The sequence below is a fragment of the Lithobates pipiens genome, unplaced genomic scaffold, assembly GCF_037356315.1.
Source record: "Lithobates pipiens isolate NorthernLeopardFrog02 unplaced genomic scaffold, aLitPip1_a1.2 Scaffold_19, whole genome shotgun sequence".
NCBI lineage: Eukaryota > Metazoa > Chordata > Amphibia > Anura > Ranidae > Lithobates > Lithobates pipiens.
Genome location: NW_027507764.1, coordinates 371,348,670 through 371,375,913, shown reverse-complemented (window position 1 = coordinate 371,375,913; position 27,244 = coordinate 371,348,670). Strand labels below are relative to the sequence as shown.

At 45.0% G+C, this 27,244-nt stretch overlaps 2 protein-coding genes across 2 annotated transcripts in view; one reads left to right on the top strand and one right to left on the bottom strand.

Annotated features, from left to right (window-relative positions):
• Nucleotides 1–6,013: 6,013 nt before the first annotated feature.
• Nucleotides 6,014–21,408, bottom strand: ACOT13 (acyl-CoA thioesterase 13). Its single transcript, XM_077492286.1, has 3 exons — nucleotides 21,133–21,408; nucleotides 11,457–11,641; nucleotides 6,014–7,751 (listed from the first exon to the last, which is right to left on the bottom strand). The coding sequence occupies exons 1-3, from the start codon at nucleotides 21,214–21,216 to the stop codon at nucleotides 7,595–7,597; spliced, it is 426 nt and encodes a 141-aa protein (XP_077348412.1). The 5' UTR covers nucleotides 21,217–21,408; the 3' UTR covers nucleotides 6,014–7,594.
• Nucleotides 21,409–21,568: 160 nt separating this feature from the next.
• The window catches only part of TDP2 (tyrosyl-DNA phosphodiesterase 2), a 52,001-nt gene continuing 46,325 nt past the window's right edge, over nucleotides 21,569–27,244 (top strand). Inside the window, exon 1 of the mRNA XM_077492285.1 lies at nucleotides 21,569–21,789. Coding sequence (XP_077348411.1) covers nucleotides 21,637–21,789 — 153 coding nt within the window. The 5' untranslated portion in view covers nucleotides 21,569–21,636. The remainder of the gene's footprint in view (nucleotides 21,790–27,244) is intronic.

Below are 27,244 nucleotides of genomic sequence, written 5' to 3'. Positions count from 1 at the left end.
ATGAGCCAGAATAAATGGAGATTTATTTTCTTAAAATACTTGCCTATGTATTTTACTTCAAATAGGACAGTTTGTTTGTGAGTAGATAGGTACATTTCAAAAATACAATGTCAAATTAACAAGGGACACCAACCAACCTCCTTGAGCTTTCACTACTTGCTGACCGCCGGCAGTCAAATGACGGCCAGGCGGCGCACCTATTTTGGCGGGAGGCCGTCATATGACGGCCTCCCGTTTAAACAGGGAATGCGCGCGATCGTGCGCGCGCATCCCTGTTTCTTCGGTGGCGGCGTGTCACGGAGACACCGCTCGCCACCGTAGGGGGTGAACAGCCATTGGTTATGGCTGTTTACCACATGTCACGGCCGATCACAGATGGTCACACCCCCACTGTGCACGGCGCATGCGTGCGAGCGAGCTGCGCATGCACGTCGGTGGCGGCGTGTTCCCCTGTGAACACTGCTCGTCACCGACGCTGGTAAACAGCCATTGGCCGGCTGTTTGCCCATGTGATCGGCTGTGATGCTTTCACAGCCGATCACTAAAATGTAAACAAACCGCGGTAACGAGATGTTACTGGCTTATCCTCCTCACACACCGATCGTGTGTGAGGAGGAGATTGCGGTAACATCTCGTTACCGCCTATAGTGTACACCAATCATACCGATTGCTCCCCCCCAATAAAGAGGACCTGTCACCACCCCTCATAGTACCTGTCAATCACAGTCCATCAGAGTACCAGAGTACCTGTCACAGGCCATCAGAGTACCCAAGTACCTGTCACGGCACATCAGAGTACCCGTCACGGTCCATCAGAGTACCCGAGTACCTGTCCCGGTCCATCAGAGTACCCGAGTACCTGTCCCGGTCCATCAGAGTACCCGAGTACCTGTCCCGGTCCATCAGAGTACCCGAGTACCTGTCCCGGTCCATCAGAGTACCCGAGTACCTGTCCCAGTCCATCGGAGTACCTGAGTAGCTGTCACAGTTCATCTGAGTACCCGTCACAGTTCATCTGAGTACCCGAGTACATGTCACAGTGGCCAGGCTGTGTAAAAGTCTCACACATGTGGTATCATCGTACTCGGGAAGTGTAGCAAAATGTATTTTGGGGTGTAATTTGTTGTATGCATATGCTGTGTGTGAGAAATAACCTGATAATATGACAATTTTGTGAAAAAAATAATAATAAAAAAAAATCTTCATTATGCAAAGAATTGTGGGAAAAAAATGACAACTTAAAAAAACTCACCATGCTACTTACTTAATACCTTGGAATGTCTACTTTGTAAAAAGGGGTCATTTGGGGGGTATTTGTACTTTCCTGACTTGTTAGGGTCTCAAGAAATGAGATACACCTGATGTACTGAAGGCCTGATCAGATGTGATCAATTTTCAGTGATTGGCACCATAGTTTGTAGACTCTATAACTTTCACAAAGACCAAATAATATACACTAATGTGGCTTATTTTTTACCAAAGATATGTAGCAGTATACATTTTGGCCAAAATCTATGAAGATAAATTACTAATTAGCAAAGATTTATGACAGAAACAAAGAAAAAGGATTTTTTTTTTCACAAAATTTAAGTTTTATTTTATTATATATATATATATATATATATATAATCTCACAAAAAATAAAAAACCCACTAGTGATTAAATACCACTAAAAGAAAGCTCTATTTGTGTGGAAAAAAGGATGCAAGTTTCATATGGGTACAGTGTTGGATGACTGAGTAATTGTCATTCAAACTGTGAGAGCGCTGAAAGCTGAAAATTGGTCTGGTCAGGAAGGTGTAAGTGCACTGTACTGAGGTGGTTAAAAAGACAAGATAATAATGTTGTTGTGTAAACTTGGAGAGGACTAGAAAATAATTTCAAAATATTCAAAAAAAAAGAAAAGAGTTCTTGATTAAATCTGGGTCAGAGTTAACTAGAGTGTAGGGGCTGGGTAACTCACCCTGGCAGCTCTCTGATGCCTCCCCTGGTTACGAGGGTTAGAGAACCTTAGTGCGTGGAGGTTAGGAGGATCTGCCTTGAATATTTATGGAGTTTCAGCTACTCTCCAGAGGCTGGCTGGAAGGGGTCTGAGCCCTTGTACACACGGTCGGAGATTCCAACAGAATGTATCCGATCGGAGTGTTTTGTCGGATATTCCGACTGTGTGTGGTATGCATCGGACTGTTTCCGTCGGACCAAATTTTCCAATTTGCCGGAAATATTTTCCGACAAAATGCTCCCATCGGACATACTCCGATCATGTGTAGAGAATTCCGATCGGACAAAGTGCCACGCATGCTCACATCAAATTCCTACATCAAAGCTATTGGCTACTAGCCTGAACGTAGTCCCATTGTAACGAAATTACGTCATCACGTTCTGAAAGATCGGATTTTCCGACAACTTTGTCCGACCGCGTGTATGCAGTTTCGGACAAAATCCGACGGATTTGGTTGTCGGAATCTCCGACCGTGTGTACAAGGGCTAAGACTACTCCATAAATACACATGGTCCATGCCAGCAGGGGAGTTGAGTGGAAGATGGAGATACAGTGCTGAGGAAGCTGTCGGTGGCCCTTCAGGAGTGCCCCCTTGTCTGGGGGGGGGTGTCCTGCCTGGGGTGCTGGAAGGATCCTGCCATAACACATGGGAGGAAGCCCTTCCTGAAGGCAGAGAAGCAAGAGAGGACAGCGTGAGTTTATCAGCACTGCTGGGGACTAACAAGGGGGAGACTGCCACATGTAGCCAGTCTCCCTGAAGATGGCGGTGTGCTTAAGTCTTCATCCTTTCCTGAGAAATCTCCTGAGAGTCAGCTGGGTGGGCTGGTGAAAAGTCAGCCGGGTGGGCTGGTGAAAAGTCAGCCGGGTGGGCTGGTGAAGAGTCAATCTGGAGGACTGGTGTGGAGACATTAACCTGGAGGGCTAGTGAAAAGGGCAGGGGCAGCTGCAGCCAGGTCGGTTGGCAGCGTCTGAAGAGGTGGTGCTGGGATCAGTAGTCACAGAAGAGAAGTGCGAACTGGTCCCTGTTATTTTTGATACACCACAAGGGGCTACGAGTTCCTGCCTGTAAAGGGGTACTGCTATATCTGACTGAGAGCCAGTCAGATCAACTAACAATAATTCAGCTGGCCACACTCACACCACTGGCCAGAGAAGCTCTGCTCTCCTAGACCCAGCCTCCCATAGAAATATTGTGAGCTGCCAAGTGAGAGGCAGGGGCAGGGCCAGTGCCATCTGACTAATGGTACTCCCGCCTGCTCTGATCGATCCCCCCCTTTTTCCACCCACAGCATGGTAAACAAAAGAGAAGCTCAAGCAGCCAGCTAGGTAGGCAGTCACTGGAGGGTTGCAAAGGCATGCTGCATATCCATCTAATTTACTGGCAATTCCCAACGTTCCAGTGACAGGCAGAAAATAAGGCGGAAGCCCAGCACCCTACTGATCCAATGGGGACCCATATGGATATGGCTGCACCCCCCCCCCCATTGACAACCCTGTGTACATGCTGCTCTTTTACAAGCTGAAGTCCGTGTGCACAACTCCTAAAGCTCTCTTTAGATTTAGGCCGATTTATCTTACCCATTATGCCCATTGCTTAAACTTGTGAGCATTAAGCTTCTATTTGTGTAGTCAGGCTGGAAACTAAAACAGTCATTTAGGTCATAGCAAGTTACTATGTTGTTGTTTTTTTTTTATTCAAATCTATATTAATAATAATAATAATTGGAAAAAATTACTGCGCTACCAGTGTTGAGAATAAGCTGCTAGCACCACAATAAGACTAATTGCATGTGAGTATAGTGAAAAGAATTTGCAGCACTATTTGGACATATACTGTAAACCCCAGATGTGAAAAATGAACATACACACCTAAAATTGTGCAACAATTACAATGTACTTGAACCAAGGAGTGCAAGTACATGTGTAAGGACAAATAAATTGTGTACAATCCAAACAATATAGATATGCCAGAATCAAAGATAACATGGATCAACTGCCATCATGATAACCAGCTAAGCTGAATATAGGCACACATTGAAATGTTCAGATTAATGAAAACAAATTGTGACACAGTGACAAAGTCCATCAATAATCAATATCAGGATGTGCTCCCCAGAGCAAACTCTGGTGAGCTGTAAAGATGTCTGTAGATCTTAATATGCTACTAATAATTGCTATTGTATTGCTTGGTTTTTCTTTGACACCACATTTTACAGTATAAATTTAGTACTCCCAAATTCATTTTATTCTACAACTTTTTCAGACATGGCAGCTGATTCAGTAAAAATGAGAAAAAAACTGAAAACAAAAGTGAAGCCATAGCCAAATCAACCAATCAGGATTTATACACACACATAGCCTTTTGTAGTGAACAATACAATCATGCATCAAATTATATAAAGTGCAATCAATATACACTCACTAGACACTTTGTTATTAGGTAAACCTGTTCAATTGCTTGGTAACACAAATTGCTAATCAGCCAATCACATGGCAGCAGCTCAATGCATTTAGGCATCTAGATGTGGTGAAGATGACGTGCTGAAGTTCAAACCGAGCATCAGAATGGGGAAGAAAGGGGATTTAAGTGACTTTGAACGTGGCATGGTTGTTGGTGCCAAACAGGCTGGTCTGAGAATTTAAAAAACTGCTGATCTACTGGGATTTTTACGCACAGCCATCTCTTGAATTTACAGAGAATGCTCCGCAAAAAAATAAAATATCCAGGGGGTGACAGTTGTGTGGAGGAAAATGCCTTGTTGATGTCAGAGGAGAATAGGTAGACTGGTTTGAGATGAAAAAAAGCAACAGTAACTCAAATAACCACTCCTTACAACCAAGGTAATACCATCTCTGAACGCACAACACATCAAACCTTAAAGCAGAAGGGCTACAGCAGAAGGCCACACCAGGTGCCACTTCTGTCAGATAAGAACAGGAAACTGTGGCTACAATTCACCCAGGCTCCCCAAAAATTGGACAATTAAAGATTGGAAAAGCATTGCCTGTTCTGAGGAGTCTCAATTTCAGCTGTGACATTCAGATGGTAGGGTCAGAATTTCACATAAAAATAACATGAAATCAAAGCTCCATCCTGCCTTGTATCAACGGTTCGGGCTGGTGGTGGTGGTGTAATGGTGTGGGGGATATTTTCTTGGCACACTTTGGGCCTCTTAGTACCAATCAAGCATCATTTAAATGCCACGGCCTAACCAAGTATGTCCATCCCTTTATGACTACAGTGCACTCTTCTTCTGATAGCTCCTTCCAGCAAGATAATATGCCATGTCACAAAACTCAAATCATCTCACCACTGGATTCATGAACATAACAATGAGGTCACTGTACTCTAATGGCCTCCACACTCACCAGATCTCAATCCAATAGAGCACCTTTGGGATGTGGTGGAATGGGAGAATCACATCATGGAAGTGCAGCCGACAAATCTGCAGCAACTGCATGATGCCATCATGTCAATATGGACCAAATCTCTGTTTCCAAGGCAAAAGGGGGTCCAACCCCTGTACTAGCAAGGTGTACCTAATAAAGTGGCCAGTGATTGTAAATTCTGTGAATAAGCTGTGATAATACTCCGCAATTTGTGTTCCACCACCTGATTGCATACCAGCTCCTTACCAGATTCAAATGGCCTCCCAAACATGAAAACGCCTTCACCGAGATCCAGCCTGAACTCAAATAATACTGTACAAGGACAATCCAAGGCACATAGGAGGAAATCAACAAACTGGAAAGTGATACCATTAAATGGTTCATACTCCCCTGAAGATGACCTGTATGATGAAATGCACTGTCACAGGGCTTGGTTGTGGCGTCATTACGCACGCTGGTTCGAGCGGTGTGCTGTTAGCTATTATGTGTTTGCGATTACGCTTTTTTTTTTTTTTTTGCTTTTAATAAACTGCCAATTATACAATTTATGTACATAAGCAAGCAAAAACAGCCCATTACATCCAGCAAAATTAGCTAACAATCAATGCACTGAAGCAGGCATGTTTTGAAAAAAGGCTCTTTATTCAGACCAAACTTGCATGTTACTCAACAAAAACATATTCTTATTTAGCAGTCCAATCTTTAATAGTATTTGTGAACACACTACAATAATCCTAGTTCAGCAAACAGGAATACATGGCTCAAAATACTTATTTTCTTATTTTAATCTTTTATTTAGCTGTCACTTGACCACACAGCTTTATAAGTTCTTCCTAAACACAACAGGGGGCGGACGTAATTACTTAAACATAGTGGAGAAGGCAGGCCATAGATGATGCGATTTTCACTTGATTCCCCCATCAACACATACCTCCTGTGGAGATAGTGTTCTGTCTGTGGGGTGTGGGGGGTCACCACATGAGGAGCCATCACTGCTGGGAGAGCACAGTGATTATTGCTAGCAGCTATAGCCGCTGGCAATAATAGCATGTTAGAAATCCGAAATGGTGGTTGACTTGGGTGGATCGACTTGGGTATAATCAGCCTGCCCATACATCAGGGGTCTCAAACTTGCAGCCTTCCAGCTGTTGCAAAATTACAACTCCCATGAGGCATTGCAAGGCTGACAGTTACAAGCATGACTCCATCAGGCAGAGGCATGATGGGACTTGTAGCTTTGCAACAGCTGGAGGGCCGCCAGTTTGAGACCCCTGCCATACATGGATCAAATCTCAGCCAGTTCAGCTGGAATTTGAAACCATCTATAGCCGACTGAAGTTCCGTGTTTGTGGCTTACATCATAGACAGCAGGTGGGTGGAACTATGACACAGAAGGCTGATGGGTTTACTAACACAGCAGGCAGGTGACCTAACATCACACACATAGCGGGATCCTCGCTGTCAAAACCGAAACTGGTTCTGGAACACAGCACACATAGATGGGGAAATGATTGCCCCACTGTGTGTGATGTAATGTCACCCACCAGCCTGCTAGGATATAATCCCAACTACCACCTGCATACTGTTCACCCACTGTGTGATGTGGGCCACAGGTGAGAAAACATTTACATTGCGTGCGTAAGCCCAAACTACACCAAGAACAACTGAGAAGGGGTCAAAGCCACACAACTGACCACAGGAGACACAGGCGCGCTAAGCGGAACCCCATCTGCAGGACGGGAGCAAGGCAAGCCGGAGAGGGACTGCCACTGCTGTTTGGACTGAAGGAACCACCTGGCATGGAGACAGACTGGCACTGTGACTCAAGAGGGGACATGGTAGGGAGGTGTCATCATTTGTGCTGCTGCATACTGCTGTCAGTGTCACTTTCAGAGTCAATTTCATGTGGGTATGCCTGCCCATTGAGTCCTGTCCCTGAGCTACTTACTATATCGAAAAGAAAATAAGAAATATGTTTTTTTGCATTAATTCCATATGAAACTTGTTTGTAGCCTAAATACTGATATTTGTACTTAAAACTGTAATTTTGTAACTTTCGGAAAAGTCAGTAAAATCTTGGCTGTGCCAGTAAATGTGTGTGATGTCAATACATTTCTGGTAGGTTGGCAACACTGTTTTTAGAAAAGGTTACACAAACTTTCATCATAACACAAGCATATTAAACACAAACATATTCAACTTCTAATTCCCTAGATGCTTTGTGTGTCTTCCTTGTGCAATTATTTTCCCAGTATCTTTATTTATTAAATCCACAGTTGCAAAGGCCAAGGTTTTTCCTTGCTTCAAAACCTGTGCTGTGATGAGTATTGATTCCCCAATTTTAGCAGCATTCATATACCTTAAACAAAAATAAAAAGGTTCTCATTAGCTGTAGGTATATCAACACGTTACCTAGATGCAGCATGATCATTAGAAGTAATTAAATACGTATGGAATTGATGTTATGAATAATACAGCATTAGATAATTCAGACATTTGACTTCCAGGCTTATTAAAAACAACTCTAGACACAGCCAAAAAACAATATATATTTATATGAACATGCTGGAAATGTGTAAAAATAGATTGTGGTTAAAATGTTCTGCAATGACCCATACTCTTAACTGGACAACTAGAAGAATATGTGTGTTTTCAACAGTAATACTAGGGAGATGACGGAAGACGTTATGTGAACTCCAGGAAAATCTTGCAAGCAACTATGGTAAGTGTTCCAAAATTAAACTAAAAATGAACAGAACTATATACACAATATATGTATTAAGGTGAATACAATTAATTGTGTGCTGCGCTTCACCTTTAAATAAATGAGAAAATTATAAATGTATAAAATTGTATCATAAAAAATAGCAATATATAAAGCTAAAAATATTTATAGCAATATTTAAATAAACATATCCATAAAAAAAAAATCACTGTATGCTCCAATTCATACAAGTCTGTCCATGCTTCACACATACTAAGATGTGAATGTGATCAAAATATATACTGAATGTGAAAAGTGCAATCAAAATCCCCAAAAATAGTCCAAAAAGTTAAAAAAATAACGAAGGTGACTATCTCTTTAAGTGACTTCCAAACAGCTTCCACAGTTTTTGATCACATTCACACCTTAGTATGTGTGGTGCACAAAGAGACTTTACTTACAAGAATTGGAGCATATAGTGATTTTTTCATGGATATGTTTATTTAAATATTGCTGTTCGCATATATTGCTATTTTTTAGGATATCATTTTATACATTTATAATTTTTTCACATTTATATAGTGGTGAAGCGCAGGCGCAGCACACAATTAATTGTATTATGTGAAGTCCAGCATCTCCAAAATTATACTATTTTTTTAGTGATTCTGAAGATCATATTCTTCCTATATATAGAGCACCATCTTGTGGCTGAACCAGATATTTATGTCTTTACATTACAGGGAACATGTAAGGCATATTTTCCTGGCTCCCAGGGATGCCTACCTGTTCTGTGAAGTTAAGTTTCATTTTGTACTTTTTGGGCAGCCGAAAAGTTACCTTTAAAGTGAATCTGTACTCACGACATTGAACATAAGCTGGCATTAGCATGTGATGTGCACCCAATGGTGCCTGCATATATCTTGTGTTATCTTCAACAGCACCCCTGAAATCCTTAGATTTGAGACATGCAGATATCAAAGTTTATAGTTGCCACTTAGCCCCATCCTCACCCACAGGTATCTACTGGTACATCATTATGATGGGCTTCAACTCAGACTAAGAGAACCACCACAGGAGGTTGGATTAAGGTCCAAGCTTAAAGGGGTTGTAAAGCTTCATGTTTTTTCAACTTAATGCATTAAGGTGAAAAAATACCTTGAACTCAACCGCAACCCCCCCTCCCCCCCCGAGCCCCAAATCTCTGTGGGCGCGATCCCACATTGCTTTCCCCCAGCTCCTGTGTGCTCTTTATTGGACGATTGATAGCAGCGCAGCCATTGGCTCCCGCTGCTGTTAATCAAATCAATGACGCATCGCGTCGGGGCCAAGTGATACCACACGTGTATCACACAGGAGTGTGCCCGCAAACTAACCCCCTTGGGAGAATGCTTCCTAGAGGGGGGTTAGCTCTTGTGGGGAGGAGCCTAGACAGCCACCGAGGGACCCCAGAAGATGAAGATTGGGGCCAATGTGGTGAGTGTACCTTTCAAGGTGACAATTGCTAAATAATGGTCAGATCAAAAAACCATAAAATTTCTGAGTTTTTTCACATATCTAAATGCACCATTATGCCCCGTACACACGATTGGACTTTCCAACAGCAAAACCATGGAATTTTGTTTGAAGGTTGTTTACTCCAACTTGTCTTGCATACACAGGGTCACACAAATGTTGGCCGACAATTACGAACCTAGTGACGTAATACGTTGTTTTTCAGCTCTTTAGCACCACCCTTTGGGCTCCTTCTGCTAATTTCGTGTTAGAAGAAGTTTGGTGAGTGCTGATTCACGTTTTTTTATTTTGCACTATTAATATTATTCTTGATATCACTTGAAAAAAAAGGCTTTGAAAATTAGTTTTCAATAACTCCATCAGTATCACCAGCAAAGCAGCTTCATTATTATCCCATTAAAGAAGAATAGAATTGTGCGCTGCATTTGGAGATTTCATAATTTGCCACTTCATGAATGTTAAATTCTCCATTATGAACGCTAGTTTACAAGAGCGGACACTTCTGCTTCTGAGCATGCGTGGACTTTTGTGCATAGACTTGTGTACACACGATCGGACTTTCTGACAACAAAGTTTTGTTGGCAGAAAATTTGAGAACCTGCTAGCCAACATTTGTTGGTGGAAAGTCTGACAGCAAATGTTCGATGGAGCATACACACGGTAGGACTTTCCGACAACAAGCTCACATCCAACATTTCCAGTCGGAAAATCCGACCGTGTGTACGTGGCATAATAAAAAAAAAAAAAAAAAAAGGGAAGCAAACAGCCAGGATGGAGTTTCCTGGTTGATCAGTACTCTCCCTCAGAAATAATATTGGTTTCTGAGGAATACCATGCACCCTTATCCAGGTTAACCATGTGTGTTTATGTAGCAATCTTTATTGCTAAATAAATAACTGTAAAGTGATCTGACAGAAATTTACATGTTCATCTATTCCTGAGGAAGTGAACAGAGATTCACGAAACGCGTCAAGTTTTAGGATGCATTTTTCTATTGAATTATGTATTAATGCTTGGATTATTTTATCATGTATAAAAATGTATTGTTCTGGAACGACTACAAATCAGATTGCCATTATTGTATATTGCGTTCTATATAATGGAATGAGAATTGTATTCATCTATCAAATAAATGGTCAATCATGAATACTATATATTTAGTGGCTGTGTGTGTTGTACCTCATATAAAGTCCCAAGGCATGGAGGTGCACCACTGGGGGGCATCAGACCGCAGATTTTAATTTAATTTTTATATTCAGCACTGTGCACGAAAGCAACATCTCTGCTCTCCTTCCTCACTGGCCCAGAGGCAGCAGTTTGAGCCATTGGCTCCTGCTGCTGTCAATCACAGACAGTGAGAAGGGAGCAGGGGTGGGGCCAAGCAGCACTGTGTTAAAGGTCACACAGCTTGTGGCTTATGATTGAGCCCACGTAATAGCACTATAGCAAAAGGCTCACTGGGGGGGGGGGGGGGAATTAACAAGGGGAAGGAGCCAGAAGCTTACTAGGGGGGCACTCAGCAAGGGGAAGGAGCCAGAAGCGCTGGCAGGGAGACAGAGAAGAGGAGGATTGGGGCTCCTTTAAGGGATGTTAGAATCTTGAACTCTTGTTGTGCAGGTATTAGACTCACTGTGATAACATCCACAGTGGAAAAGCTATAAATTGCCTGATAGTAGACTGCAAAATGATTCTTAACTCTTTACTACTGGCTAAACCTAAATTCCAGATAAATTTAATGCAGCAGCAGTTTCCTTCCTGTTAATATACTCCAACAAATGAGCAAATTTTTAAAATATAGAATATAAAAACCTAAAAGTATTTAAAAAAAATACAAAAATGCATACATACGTAATATTCATGTCCACACTAACACCTGGAGCTCCTCGGTCTGTGTTTAACAGGGCAACTGTGGAAACCATATCCACCAAGGTAGCAGTCAGGCCTCCGTGTAACGTACCACCGCGGTTTGTGTGATCCTCATCAACTTTCATTTCACAGACCAGTTTTCCAGGAATTGCAGATACAATTTGTAGCTGAAAAATGTAAAACAATTAGAGAAAATGTGTACATTTGCTAGTTTAAAAGAAATACTTTATACTTTTTATTACCAACACCTTCTGAAAATACAAATTGCTTGGGGGGTGCCATGCTGACTCTCTATCTGTGCTATTTAGTGAGTTAAAGTTCTGGAACAAGTATTGGACATATTCTCCAACAAGTGACAGACTTACTTTTCTAAGTCTGACATTAGGACCTCGATCCTTGAAAGTGACTTTCATTCTTCCCAATAGTGGCGGCTAGTCGGGTCACCTGGACAACCCCCCGGTCGTTAATCAAACCTGGCACTTACCCTGTGGACGGGTGGGTTGCAGGCAGTGGCTCCTGTGTCTTCTGCTCCTCTTCTGCATCACGGCGGCTTCCACTGTTCGTCTCCTCCCTCCTCTTCCTAGGCATCCAATAGGATCGCCTGTCCTTTCAGCCAATCTGATGACGGGTCTCAAAAAGGATCAGTGTGGCGAGTCTAGCGATAGCAAATATTCATTCACTTTTGTCACATAAGTGGTTGGCGCCCTTGTGTCCCTAAGGCTCCTTTCACACTGGGGCGGTGCGGGCGTCGGCGGTAAAGCGTCTCTATTTTTAGCGACGCTTTACCACAGTTTTAGCGGCAGTGTGCAGCCGCTAGCGGGGCAGTTTTAAGCCGAAAAATGGTTTTTGCCTGTGGTATAGCTGCGCTGCCCCATTGAAATCAATGGGTAGGAGCGGTGAATACACCGCTCCAAAGATACGGCTAGCAGGACTTTTTTCACCGTCCTGCCAGCGCACCGCTCCAGTGTGAAAGCCCTCTGGCTTTCACACTGGAGTGAAAGGGGCCGTTTTTTCAGGCGCTATTTTTAGCGCTGTAGCGCCTGAAATCCGCCTCGGTGTGAAAGGGGCCTTATGGAGGGGTCCCAGCTGCTCCCCAACATCCTCTTAACTTTTCTATTTTGTCATTGCTGTTTCAGCTAACAGGTAGCCAAGACCAGCACTCACAAAAAAAAGTATGGAAAAATAGGAGTATGACCAATGCACCATATAAACCATTGTCACGGATCAGCACAGCTTATTAAAACAATGTAAATTAGTAACTAAAAGATAAAACTCTTCAAAACGTTAACTTACAGCTGAATTCCAGTTATGGCTATTTGTGTTTATTTACATTGATCCAACGTGGACCGATGTAACTATGCATGTGCCCTTCCTGGTCAATCCCTGTGGAAGCTGGATATCATGGTAACTGCCGCTAGCTTCTGTGTCCCATGCTGAGCGACTGCCCTGCAGAAGGTTGCTCACATGGCATAGGCACTATTCAAAGAACACCTTGCATTTTTTCAATGAATGAAAAGCATTTTCTGATTGGACAAAGTGGAGATTGTAACGTCACCGCCCTGCTTCTCTACTTCGTCCAAGCAGCCTTTCTCAACCTTTTCAATACAGAGGAACCCTTGAAATAGTTCTCCGGTCTTGGGGAACCCCTGCTAAAAAATTTGAAATCTACAACTCATGATACATTAGTGTGATGGTCAGTTGGAAGAATGGTCCTTACACTTGTGGTCATTGGGAAGAATGACCTCCTTACAGATAAGTAAAAAGATCAATGGTGTCAGTGGGAACTTATCTGAGAGGCAGAAATTGCCCAAAGCTGAAGGAACCCCTAGCAACCTCTGGAGGAACCCTGAGGTTCCACTGAACCCTGGTTGAGAATCACTGAATCAGGGAATGCTTTCCTTTCACAGAATAAATTAAAAGTGTTCTCTAAATTGGGCCCAAGCATGTGACCTCCTGTATACCCTAAGCAGCAAGGCAGCTGCTTGGCTTGGGACCTGGAAGCCAGGGGCAATCACTGTACAGTAGTAGCTATGCCTACTACATTGATTTCCAGCTTCCATGTGGATCTTCCAGGTATGACTCATGCATAGTGTGGCAGAGCGGTGCCCCACCAGGGTGATGTTAACCCAGAATTCTGAACCAGGCAGGTTGAGGGGCTCCAGGGGGTTTACTTAATTGGGAGAAAACTGGCTTTTCAGTTTCCTCATTGTTTAGAAAAATCCCTGTTGAGACCTGGAGCTTGGAGATTATTTTAGAGAACTTGGTGGGAGGAAATCCCCAATCTTGGGTCCAGGTTTTTGGAACCACCAGCACACTGACTAGTCAGGTGTGTGCTGGGCTAGTAATAGTCACATGGCCACTGTTCTGGGCTCCACCCTTCCAATGAGTCTAGGTGTGCAAGGGAGAAGCCAGAGAGTGCATGTGTGCATTGGGGCCTGAGGGTTGAAGTAGCAAGGGGTTGCTATCCAAGTGGATAGCGTTAGCAAGGAAATGATCAGTGGGAGACAGACGAGGGTCTGAAGTGGAGGGCCTGAGCAGAACTGCTGTATGTGTAAGCCAGGAGGCTGAATAAATATTTTATTGCATGTGTAAGCCAAGAGCATGAATTTACAAATACTTTGCGTTGATGGTGGAAACCCCTGCGAGGAAAACTCTGATTTTGTTATCTGGAATTTTGTTTTAACTTTCTTAAATAAAAGTGGGCCAACAAGCCCTTAAATGATCATTTCTGGTGTGGACTGTATATGCTAGCAGGTGCTACACTTGAGCTTTACAACCCCAAACTTTACAATAGTTACTTTGGTCCAAACTGATCCAGTGCAACAACAGCCCTACCTGGAATTTGGCTTTATTGAAAAAGATTAAGGCTAACTATATTAAGTGGAACTAAACATCAGCCTTACTTTAAACAGTTATACACCCATGCCACCTGCTAGCAGCCCCAGGTTCTGTGGCTACTGATCCTAGAACACAGCCCTGGCAGAGTGTGAAGCGCACTTTGTCATAGGTTAGTATGTGTGTGCAAACAGATGACTGGCTGCCGCTGGCAGAGAGAAGAAAGCCAATATTCTCTATGGTGATCAGCTGTGCAGACATCATTTTTTACAAAGGAGCCATAGCAGTGAATTTTGTAAAACCAGTATTTTCCAGCCCTGGGTGAGTCACTGCAATGAGATCGCTGTACGACAGTATCCAAGATATTGTTGATATATGATGAGAAGGGCAGGGACCTATCTGTAAGACACTGTTTTTTTAGCTCATTCACAGGGCCACTGATGTTCACATGTCAGCACTAAATGAGTAATTTATGTGGCTGAGAAGCATGCGCAGAATAACCCTTGCCAATTCTTAATGGGCAAAGGTCATTCTGCCCATGCGCCTCTGTTGCATACATGATTCATTCAGGGCTAACTCGTAAACACACATACTGTAGTGTTTAATCAGCGGCAGCACCGCAGTTGACTACACTTTGTTGATATTTACATGTTGCCCCTGAGCAGCGGTGGTGCAAACATTTACATGTGTACATAATATTGTAAGGACTTCACACCATGGACAGCATGACTACTATACAGGTCAGTTCCTTGTGGCGGGAGCCTGCTATTGAGGGGGTGTTCTAACAAGAAATGCCTCTGATGGGTCTGTGCATGCGCAGTACAAAAACATCACTCCAAATAGATTAAAGCATAATTAAAGGCATTTTTTTGTTTTGGATAGAGTGGAGATGGATTACAATGTTTGTAAGTTTTTATTGCAGTCTGTGCCCCCTATTTGTTCCATTTACCATTATCATTGAAAGTGAAAGTAAAAGAAAATCCCAAATTTTGGGTTGTCCCCAAAAATAACAGGAGGGGAAATCTTCCGATGGGGACACTAGTTAGATTCCCTAAATTTTCAGGGATTTCCTCTCACTTCCTGTTTGGCTATGGGACAGGAAGTAAAAGGAAATCTGCAATGGAACACAGATGGCAAAAAAAAAAAATCTGACAGAGGTTATGACTCCCCCTAACCCTATCCAAAATGAAAACAGGAGTTTTGCCTATAGTTCTACTTTAACCTACTTAGGTGTACTGCAGTGCATTTGGGGGAATCACTGTGTATATGCATTGAGAAAACAGGTATGTTCTATTATTTGAGCCTGTAAAGCTTTGCACCCGTGATCAGCAGATCGTGGGTCCAATGCCAGGCTCCTGCAGACTGTCCGTGTGTAGCTGTCTGCTTGTACCTCCGCTACGGGGAGGCAGTTACTGAATGACAGGAAGATCAATGAACTACCAAAGCATTCATCAGCACCTTGGTAGTTTTGAGAACTACAAGCCACCAGCCGCAATGGATGACGGTACTTGTAGTTCATTCATTTACAGAACTGTGAATAAAAGATGTGGCTGTGTGGGCGGAAGCCTCACATGGCCATGCTCTTTTTGAATTGTGACAGCAAATGCAGGGAGAAGATCCTTGACCCCCTTTCACAAGGAAGGGGGAGGATCAGGGGGGAGAGGAGGCAAATGCTGAACTTGGTACATGTTACACTCTAAATATGGATGTAACATGGTCACAAACGTATTCTTTAAAGGTAGCCCATTATTTGAATGGGCTCCCAAATGCACAAAAAAAAAAAAAAAAAAAAAAATGCATGCACCCCCAGGGCTTAATTACATCCATGTGGTGCATAAACTCACGTTTTAGTGTTAAGGACATTCTTCTCAGATGCAGTTACCATACATGGAAAGGTACCAATCCTCCTGACTTCTGGTTGGACCAAGGTTGACACGCATACATTTGAAATATAAAGAAAAATCACTCTACTGCTTCTAGGAAACAGCAAGCTCTCCCTCTAGGCATATTCTTTACCAGAATCCATTCTTTCCTTGTCCACGCTTTGGCTTTCAAGTATTTTTCCAGAGCAGAATATGATGGTGCGAGCTGAAACCATGGTCGAGCAAAGAATAATTCTATATACCTACTTTGATATACTGACTGGTGAAAAAAGTTCATTGTAGCCTGGTATTAAACTGCCCTGGAGAGGAGCTATTGGAGGAAGAGCTCTGAGGGAGAAGTGCCATGTAATTACAAGCAGTAAATAGTGACTGAAGTCCAGAAATTATCCTTTAGCTGCTTCAGCCCTGGAAGATTTTATCCCCTTCCTGACCAGAGCACTTTTTACAATTTGGCACTGCGTCGCTTTAAAGCGGAAGTCCTCCAATTTTTTATTTAGAAGCCAGCAGCTACAAATACTGCCGCTGCGGACTTAAAATAAGGACACTCACCTGTTCCAGGGTCCAGCGATGTCAGCACCCAAGGCCGAACCGTCCTTCGGGTCCTCGGATGCAGCCGCCGCCATCTTCGGTAAGGGAGTCAGGAAATTAAGCCTTACGGCTTCCCTACGGCACACGCGCGAGTCGCGCAGCACAAACCGAATGGTCCCTGCTGTCTCTGGTATCCGTGTGTGTCCCAACAGACAGCGCGGGGGAACAGGAAGACGCATAGACAGGTATCTGCACCCCCCTACCCCCTGAAAGGTGCCAAATGTGACACCGGAGGGGGGAGGGTTCCAAAAAGAGGAGGTTCAATTTTTGTGTGAACCTCTGCTTTAACTGACAATTGCACGGTTGTGCGACGCTGTACCCAAACTAAATTTGTGCAATCAGCGTATATTGATTGTTTGCTCAAAAGTTATAGCGTCCACAAACTATGGGAATGATTTATGCTATTATTTTATTTTTTTACTAGGAATGGCAGTGATCTGCAATTTTTAGCGGTACTGCAACATTGCGGTGGACAGATCAGACACTTTTGACACATTTTTGGGACCATTGACATTTATACACACGATCAGTGCTATATAAATGCACAGATTACTGTGTAAATGTCACTGGTAGGGGTTAACACTAGGGGGCAATCAAGGGGTTAAACATGTTCCCTAATTAGTGTTTCTAACTGTAAGGGAATAGGACTGACTGGGGGAGAGACATATCGCTGTTCCTACTTACTAGGAACAAACGATATGTCTCCTCCCTGACAGAACAGCCGCGCTGGCTCTCGTGCCCATGAACCCTGGTGGCCAGCGGCCATCGCACCCGCTAGCCACGAGCATTGGGTCTCCCACCATGCCGTGGCCACGTGCGCCTCCAGCGGTTCTTAGAGGGAACAACGTACCCATACGTTATGCGCTGCCATGCCATTTTGCCAACGTATATCGGCGTGAGCCGGTCGGCAAGTGGTTAGTGAAGAAACTAAGATTAAAGTGGTTGTAAACCCTTTCATATACCCAGTGAAGTGACTGGCCTCAGGTGATACAGAGATGAAACAAAGCCTTCTACATATGTTGTAGCTGTTTATCTGTAGTCTTCTCTTCATGTGTTCAAATTGCAAAATGTATACGCTTGTTTGAGCTGCTAGGGAAAAAAGGGGGCGGAGAGCTGAAGTTACACTCTGCAGAGCTCAGTGAGGAGAGTTCTGAGAGCTGATTGGAGGGAAGACATCCCCTCCCCCCACAGGAACACAGCTGAGGCTGTCAATCAGCTGGAGGTCCCTCCCCTGTCACCTTTCTTTTCTTGGTGTCAGTAAAACTTGTCAGAAGTGATTCATGCTGATAACAGAGGAAGGAAGCAGCAGGCAGAAATGACACTAAGTGCTCTGGATTGAGACAAGTGCGCACTATAGTGCAGGGATCTCCAAACTTTTTAAAGAAAGGTCAAGTTTCCTGTCCTTCAGACTTTAGGGGGGCCTGGCTGTACCCAGTCAGGGTAAACAATACCTGATCTTTGGTAATAGGAGGAGAAATAGTTGGTGTCGTTGGGAGGAATAGCGTCCCATTTTTTGTATGCAACAATAGCAGTTGAGTGTTGCTGCATTCAGAGGCAGCTTTAGTCACCGCCAAATGCAGCAAACTAGATGCAGATATTCAGCCATCTGAATGTAGACTAACTAAATCACATTATTCATTACTGAATATTAACTTATAGTTAATATAAACCGGTGACCGTTTCATGTTTTTTATGCCAGAGGGTGTACTCTAGAATCTTTTTCTTACAGAAGTAGATATTGTATAAAGAGATCTACTTAAGGCTCGATTCACAACTATGCATGTTGCTTTTGAGCGTTTTTGCAGTGCTTGTCGCGTTTTTGGACACGCGATTTTGGGGTTTCTTTAAACTGTGGTTGCTTAGCAACCAGCTAAATACAGTGAAATTTTATTTTTATTTTTTAAACGCAAATCGCTGCAAAATCGCGGTACTATGATGCAGGTCCCTTGACTTCTTTTGCATGCAAAACGCTGCATTTTGCATGAAAAAAAGTCCTGACCTTTCCAAAAACGCAGAGGCACAAAAATGCATTGATGTGAACATGTTCCATAGGAACCCATGTTAAAAAATTTCCCTGCATTTCTGCAAAATGCATCAAAAACGCGTTAGTGTGAATCAAGCCTTATAGTCAACAAATGATGTAGTGTGCTTTTAAATCTAAGCAACTACATCACCCTTTTCCCTCCAAATAATTTATATATATATATATATATATATATATATATATATATACACACATATACACACACACACACACACACACACATTTATTATTAGCAAAAAATCGCAGATCACCGCCATTACCAGTAAAAAAAAAATTATAATAAAAATAGACTTGGACCCTGAACCCCCTCTGGTTTGACTAACTACTTTCTGGATATGGTCTCTCCCCCCCATGATCCTGCACTATACCACGGTCAAGGAATAATGAAGAAACCTTGAGGGACTGCCAGTGATTGCTACGTACCGTATATACTCGAGTATAAGCCGAGATTTTCAGCCTCTTTTTTGAGGCTGAAAGTGCCCCCTCGGCTTATACTCGAGTCACCGCTGTCTGACTGCTCGATCAGCGTATCGAGCAGACAGACGGCGGACATTAAAATTCAAAAGCCGCGCCTCCTTCTCCGCCTCCGCCTGTGATAGGCGGAACACTGAATTTCCCAGCAGTCAGTGTTCCGCCTATCACGGACATCCGTTCATTCTCATACTACGGACGAGTATGAGAGGATGTCCGTGATAGGCGGAACACAGGCTGCTGGGAAATTGAGTGTTCCGCCTATCACAGGCGGAGGACGGAGGCGCGGCTTTTGAATTGTAGAATGGCCGCCGAGAAGAGCGGCGATCCTGGAGCGGCGATCCATCGGCACGACACGGGACGGAGGAGGCACGGGACAGAGGAGGCACGGGACAGAGGAGGCACGGGACAGAGGAGGCTCGGGACGACGGCGGCTCGGGACGGAGGCTTGGGACACAGGTAGGCTGGACACACACACAAGGCTGCACGGACACACACACACACACACACACACACACACACACACACACACACAGGGATGGATGGATGGATGGATACACACACACACACACACAGGGATGGATGGATGGATGGATACACACACACACACACACAGGGATGGATGGATGGATGAATACACACACACACACACACAGGGATGGATGGATGGATGGATACACACACAGGGATGGATGGATGGATGGATACACACACACACACACACAGGGATGGATGGATGGATGAATACACACACACACACACACAGGGATGGATGGATGGATGGATACACACACAGGGATGGATGGATGGATGGATGGACACACACACAGGGATGGATGGACGGACACACACACAGGGATGGACGGACACACACACAGGGATGGATGGATGGATGGACACACACACAGGGATGGATGGACGGACACACACACAGGGATGGACGGACACACAGGGATGGACAGCCATGTCTCACCCTCGGCTTATACACGAGTCAATAAGTTTTCCAGTTTTTTGGGGGTAAATTGGGGGCCTCGGCTTATATTCGGGTCGGCCTATACTCGAGTATATACGGTATGTGTATTTGTTTCTCCTTGACTTGCCAGGCAATGGCTAGCAGTTATTGGGGTACGACTCTCGGATGAGATGCACATTTTTGATAATTGACCTGGACATTGTAATACTCGCTGTAAATAATTGAAATGTAATGCTGTTGCAAAACTAAAAGTCCCATCATGCCTCTGGGCGTCATGCTTGTGGCTGTCAGAGTCTTGCTATGCTTCATGGGACTTGTAGTTCTGCAACAGCTGGAGGCCCACTAATTGCATATCCCTGGTTTACAGAATAAGGGCTTGTTCACATGTGCTTTGATCTCTGAAGAGCGATCCACCTTCAGGTCACTCTTTAGAGAGCATTTGTCACCTCCTTACTGCCTACTTTAACCCCTTGAATCCCACACTGTTTTTTGATTAGTGGACCTGCAGCTGTTGTAGAACTACAAATCCCATGAGGCATACCAAGACTGACAGCCACAAGCATGACACCCAGAGACAGGGGCATGTTGGGACTTGTAGTTTTGTAACAGCTGGAGGTCCGCTAATTGCAGATCCCTGCAACTGCATCTATTGTACACAGAAAGCGCCGTTGGGTTCCTATTGGCATTAGTCCTACGTGTGTCCAAAGCTGACCATATACCAAACAATCTGATTGTACATTTTTTTTCAGACCACAGAGCAGCACAACGTCCTCTGTAAATATATCCAATATGAATGGATGGCTCAGGCTTGTCTCGTATGACAGAGTTTGGTAGACCGTACAATCAGATCGCAGCCCGTCATACCTTATTCAGTACTCGGTCAAATCCGGGCCCTTCACTCAACCCTCTCATCATCGTCCTCAATACGTTCACACCTACAGAGCCCATGACCGGCAGATCTACACTGACAGCAGGTCACCTCTACAAAGTCAAGGGATGACTCCGCCCTAACCCCGCCTCCAAACGGAAAGAAGTTATAAATAAGCGTGGCCGTCCCTCACTGTAGAAAATAATAGAGAACAGCAAAGGTGAGGCGGGCAGCAGCGGCTGAGCGCTCAGTGAGCAACTTTGCTTAGAACTCTAACACTTCCGGATTAGTTAAATGACGTGTGTCAGCTGCTCTGCTGTTGGTCGAGGGGACGCAACGTCCTCGTGCGCTGCGCTAATCAGCGGACTGTTTCGTGGAGGCGGACGTGTGATCGGACGGGATAGTATTCGCGGGTAAAGCGCGATTTGAGGAGTAGGCGTGGCTTTTCCGCCCGGGGAGGGCGTGGCCCGAGTCTGTATGTGTTTGGATCCAGTTGCAGTATGGACGAGGAGCAGAATATAGAGTGTTTACAAGCAGAAGGTGGAGATGTGACCAGTGACCGGGAACAGAAGTGTACAGCGTTTGCCAGCATTGCAGGCTGCGACCAGGGGGTGGCCCAGTGCTATCTGGCAGAGAATGACTGGGAGCTGGAAGTATGCCTGTGTTTATATTCTATACAGGGGGTTTGAGGAAATAAAAACTAGTCCCTTGTAGTTCGGTGACACCTGTACTGCAAGGGTTAAATGCTGGGTTGGGTCTAACCGTGATGGTAAACCTTGGCACCTCACATGTTTTGGAACTACACTTCCCATGATGCTCGTATACTCTGCAGTGTAGGCGAGCGTCATGGGAACTGTAGTTCCAAAACATCTGGGGTGCTCCATCACTGGTCTGGGGGAAGCATTTTACTTACCTGATCCTCTGCTCATGCAGGCTTCCTCTACTGCTGGCTCCCTCTGCATGGTTAGATTGATCCCTATGGTCTCTTTTCCCCTGTGCTCCAAGTGCTGTCCCCGTCGGCGAGGCTGATGTAGAGCCCACCATGTTCCTGCTGTGAACATGGGGATGCAGAGGGGCAGCCTAATTCTGGAGAAGTAAGGGATAAAAGAGCGTCAGCTGCCAGGGGAGCCACGGATGAGGCAAGTAAGATCTTTCTAGTTTTGAGTGTGTGTGTGTGTGTGTGTGTGTGTATGTATGTATGTATGTATGTGTGTGTGTATATATATATATATATATATATATATATACACATTTTTTTTATTATTGGGCTGTGGAAATTAAAGATTAATTCCTCGATTAATCATAAATTCTTTTGTGATCGGTACTCACCTTTCTGCTGGCTTCTGGGAGTTCTGTCGGAGATCCGGTGACGTCACGGACATCGATGTCACTGGACGCCTCCTTCTACTAATGAAGGGGGGAGGAGTCCGGTTACGTTGAAGTTCTGATTGAACGTAACGTGTTCGGGGGTGGAGCTACGAATGACGTCACCTGCTGCTGCCCTACGGAACTAACAGGATTGTCGGCTTTACATGCTGTTTTTATCACCTTTATGTGAGTAGTTTGTGTTTGAGCACAAAAATAAAATCTTATACTTAAGCGGTGAGCGAGATCTTTTCTTTCTACCCGTAACTAGTGATGGCCGAACGGTTCGCCCGGCGGTCGTTTCGCGGCGAATTTCCGACTTTCGCCGTCCGCGGGTTCGAACGCCTTTTTCCGTCGTTCGCCCCGGCGGACTTACGTGTTTAATGTATACAAGAACTTTAACCTTTCGTGACACGTTTATCATGTGTTACAGGACAACCAATTGAGACATGACAGCTCATGGACACTTGGACATTCCCCCTAACCTATAAATACACCCGATCCGGTGGCCATTTTACATTCTTTCTTCTGTCACTGTAGGGAAAGGATCCTGTGTGGAGTAGGGACAGAGAAAACGCTAGCTATTTGGTACACAAAAGTTCTTTTCAGGACTGGTATAGGTGTTAGGTCAGCAGCCTGAGTTTCTTTTGTCAGTTTAGATAAAGGGACAGAGCGCTGTATGCTGCTATTTTAGGGACAGCTCAGCCAGATTAGTCTTTCTTCATCATCATCATCATCATCATCATTAGCTGTTACTATCAGGTCCACAAAAGAGCTGTTCCAGCTAATCGTTCCAGCCTACTCTTTTTTGCCAATTTGTATAGGGACAGGCAGGAAGCAGTGTGTCAGGCAGTGAGGATAATTTTAAAGACTTGCTGTTACTATTAGTTCCACAAAGGTTCTTTTCAGGACTGGTATCAGTGGTACGGTAATAGGCTTGTACACGTATAATATTCTTTCTTCCAAATATAGAAAGAATATTATACTTGACTGCTGCCCTTCTGCTGCAGTCTGCTAATCATTCACAACTCACTTGTTCCACAAAGCTCTTTATCAGGACTGGTAACTTGGTCTGTCTAGGGTGCTACGGTACATAGGCTTGGGTGCGGTACAGTCTGCTGTTCTGTAAGGACCGCTATCGGTCCACAATACATAGGGTTGCCGTGCACTACTGCTGACCGCTGCCCTATACTGCAGCAGTCCTTCATTGGTATAGGGACTGACGTACAGTCTGCTAATCACTAACACACAACCTGCTTGGTCCACAAAAGTTCTTATAAGGACTGGTAACTTGGTATAGGGTGCTACGGTACATAGGCCTGAGTGCGTTACAGTCTGCTGTTCTGTAAGGACCGCTATCGGTCCACAATACATAGGGTTGCCGTGCACTACTGCTGACCGCTGCCCTATACTGCAGCAGTCCTTCATTGGTATAGGGACTGACGTACAGTCTGCTAATCACTAACACACAACCTGCTTGTTCCACAAAAGTTCTTATAAGGACTGGTAACTTGGTATAGGGTGCTACGGTACATAGGCCTGAGTGCGTTACAGTCTGCTGTTCTGTAAGGACCGCTATCGGTCCACAATACATAGGGTTGCCGTGCACTACTGCTGACCGCTGCCCTATACTGCAGCAGTCCTTCATTGGTATAGGGACTGACGTACAGTCTGCTAATCACTAACACACAACCTGCTTGGTCCACAAAAGTTCTTATAAGGACTGGTAACTTGGTATAGGGTGCTACGGTACATAGGCCTGAGTGCGTTACAGTCTGCTGTTCTGTAAGGACCGCTATCGGTCCACAATACATAGGGTTGCCGTGCACTACTGCTGACCGCTGCCCTATACTGCAGCAGTCCTTCAGCGGTATAGGGACTGACGCACAGTCTGCTAAACACTAACACACAACCTGCTTGGTCCACAAAAGTTTTTATAAGGACTGGTAACTTGGTATAGGGTGCTACGGTACATAGGCCTGAGTGCGTTACAGTCTGCTGTTCTGTAAGGACCGCTATCGGTCCACAATACATAGGGTTGCCGTGCACTACTGCTGACCGCTGCCCTATACTGCAGCAGTCCTTCATTGGTATAGGGACTGACGTACAGTCTGCTAATCACTAACACACAACCTGCTTGGTCCACAAAAGTTCTTATAAGGACTGGTAACTTGGTATAGGGTGCTACGGTACATAGGCCTGAGTGCGTTACAGTCTGCTGTTCTGTAAGGACCGCTATCGGTCCACAATACATAGGGTTGCCGTGCACTACTGCTGACCGCTGCCCTATACTGCAGCAGTCCTTCAGCGGTATAGGGACTGACGCACAGTCTGCTAAACACTAACACACAACCTGCTTGGTCCACAAAAGTTTTTATAAGGACTGGTAACTTGGTATAGGGTGCTACGGTACATAGGCCTGAGTGCAGTACAGTCTGCTGTTCTGTAAGGACCGCTATCGGTCCACAATACATAGGGTTGCCGTGCACTACTGCTGACCGCTGCCCTATACTGCAGCAGTCCTTCATTGGTATAGGGACTGACGTACAGTCTGCTAATCACTAACACACAACCTGCTTGTTCCACAAAAGTTCTTATAAGGACTGGTAACTTGGTATAGGGTGCTACGGTACATAGGCTTGAGTGCGGTACAGTCTGCTGTTCTGTAAGGACCGCTATCGGTCCACAATAGATAGGGTTGACGTGCACCACTGCTGACCGCTGCCCTATACTGCAGCAGTCCTTCAGCGGTATAGGGACTGACGTACAGTCTGCTAAACACTAATACACAACCTGCTTGGTCCACAAAAGTTCTTATAAGGACTGGTAACTTGGTATAGGGTGCTACGGTACATAGGCTTGAGTGCGGTACAGTCTGCTGTTCTGTAAGGACCGCTATCGGTCCACAATAGATAGGGTTGACGTGCACCACTGCTGACCGCTGCCCTATACTGCAGCAGTCCTTCAGCGGTATAGGGACTGACGCACAGTCTGCTAAACACTAACACACAACCTGCTTGGTCCACAAAAGTTTTTATAAGGACTGGTAACTTGGTATAGGGTGCTACGGTACATAGGCCTGAGTGCGTTACAGTCTGCTGTTCTGTAAGGACCGCTATCGGTCCACAATACATAGGGTTGCCGTGCACTACTGCTGACCGCTGCCCTATACTGCAGCAGTCCTTCATTGGTATAGGGACTGACGTACAGTCTGCTAATCACTAACACACAACCTGCTTGGTCCACAAAAGTTCTTATAAGGACTGGTAACTTGGTATAGGGTGCTACGGTACATAGGCCTGAGTGCGTTACAGTCTGCTGTTCTGTAAGGACCGCTATCGGTCCACAATACATAGGGTTGCCGTGCACTACTGCTGACCGCTGCCCTATACTGCAGCAGTCCTTCAGCGGTATAGGGACTGACGCACAGTCTGCTAAACACTAACACACAACCTGCTTGGTCCACAAAAGTTCTTATAAGGACTGGTAACTTGGTATAGGGTGCTACGGTACATAGGCTTGAGTGCGGTACAGTCTGCTGTTCTGTAAGGACCGCTATCGGTCCACAATAGATAGGGTTGACGTGCACCACTGCTGACCGCTGCCCTATACTGCAGCAGTCCTTCAGCGGTATAGGGACTGACGTACAGTCTGCTAAACACTAATACACAACCTGCTTGGTCCACAAAAGTTCTTATAAGGACTGGTAACTTGGTATAGGGTGCTACGGTACATAGGCTTGAGTGCGGTACAGTCTGCTGTTCTGTAAGGACCGCTATAGGTCCACAATAGATAGGGTTGACGTGCACCACTGCTGACCGCTCACCTATACTGCAGCAGTCCTTCAGCGGTATAGGGACTAAGAGTTTTGTCACAGGGTCATTTAAAAAATGACATGCAGAGGAAGAGGCAGGCCCTTCCGCAGGGGTGGTAGGGGTAGGGCAGGAGCAACAGGCTTGAGCCAAAGTGGGAAGTTGCAGAAGGTGCGTTCAATTACTTTAAAGGATGCACCAGACTTGGTTGAGTGGCTCGCTCAGCCTTACTCTTCTGCACCCTCCTCATCCTCTCGATCTGCACCCTCTTCTTCACTCTCTGCTATGTGCACCCCCAAAGACACTACCACCAACAACACGACCACCACCACCACCACCACATACCTTCCGCTTGAGTCACTGGAATTATTTTCCGATCCATATCAAGAGGACATTTCTGATGCGCAGCCACTCTTGGTATTGGATCAGGAAGAGGAGGTAGCAACAAGCGCTACTCAGCAGTCTGACGCCAGTACCCAGATCAGCCCAAGGAGGAGGTTGGTCCCCGGTGTTGCTGCCTACTCTACTTATAGCGGTGGGGAAGGTGACGTTGATGATGACGTGTCTAGTGATGTCACGTGGGTGCCCACAAGAGAGGAAGAGGAGGGGAGTTCAGAGGGAGATATGGACCAGCAGATAGGGAGGAGAAGCAGCAATGACTTACATTGCACAGCAGGGACAAAGCAGACTGCAAATGTATCAGGAGCGAGTCATCGACCATGTACGGTCACATCTGGCGCTCCCAGGACACCGGCACATGGCTCCGCAGTGTGGGCTTTTTTTAACGTGTCCGCTGCTGACAATAGCGTTGCCATCTGCAATCTTTGCAGTCAACGCGTTAGTCGCGGTAAGCCCAATACTCACCTAGGGACGACCGCCTTAAGAAGGCACATGAGCAGCCATCACCGAGCCCAGTGGGAGCAACGGAACA

Bases quoted from the DNA above. Each gene is read 5' to 3' on its own strand.
- ACOT13 (XM_077492286.1), bottom strand. From the start codon at position 21,216: ATGGGCTCTGTAGGTGTGAACGTATTGAGGACGATGATGAGAGGGTTG. The intron at 11,642-21,132 runs GTATGACGGGCT...TACATTTTTCAG, and splicing joins TTGACCGAGTACTGAATAAG to CTACAAATTGTATCTGCAAT. The intron at 7,752-11,456 runs GTATGTATGCAT...TTTTTGTTTAAG, and splicing joins AGTGTGGACATGAATATTAC to GTATATGAATGCTGCTAAAA.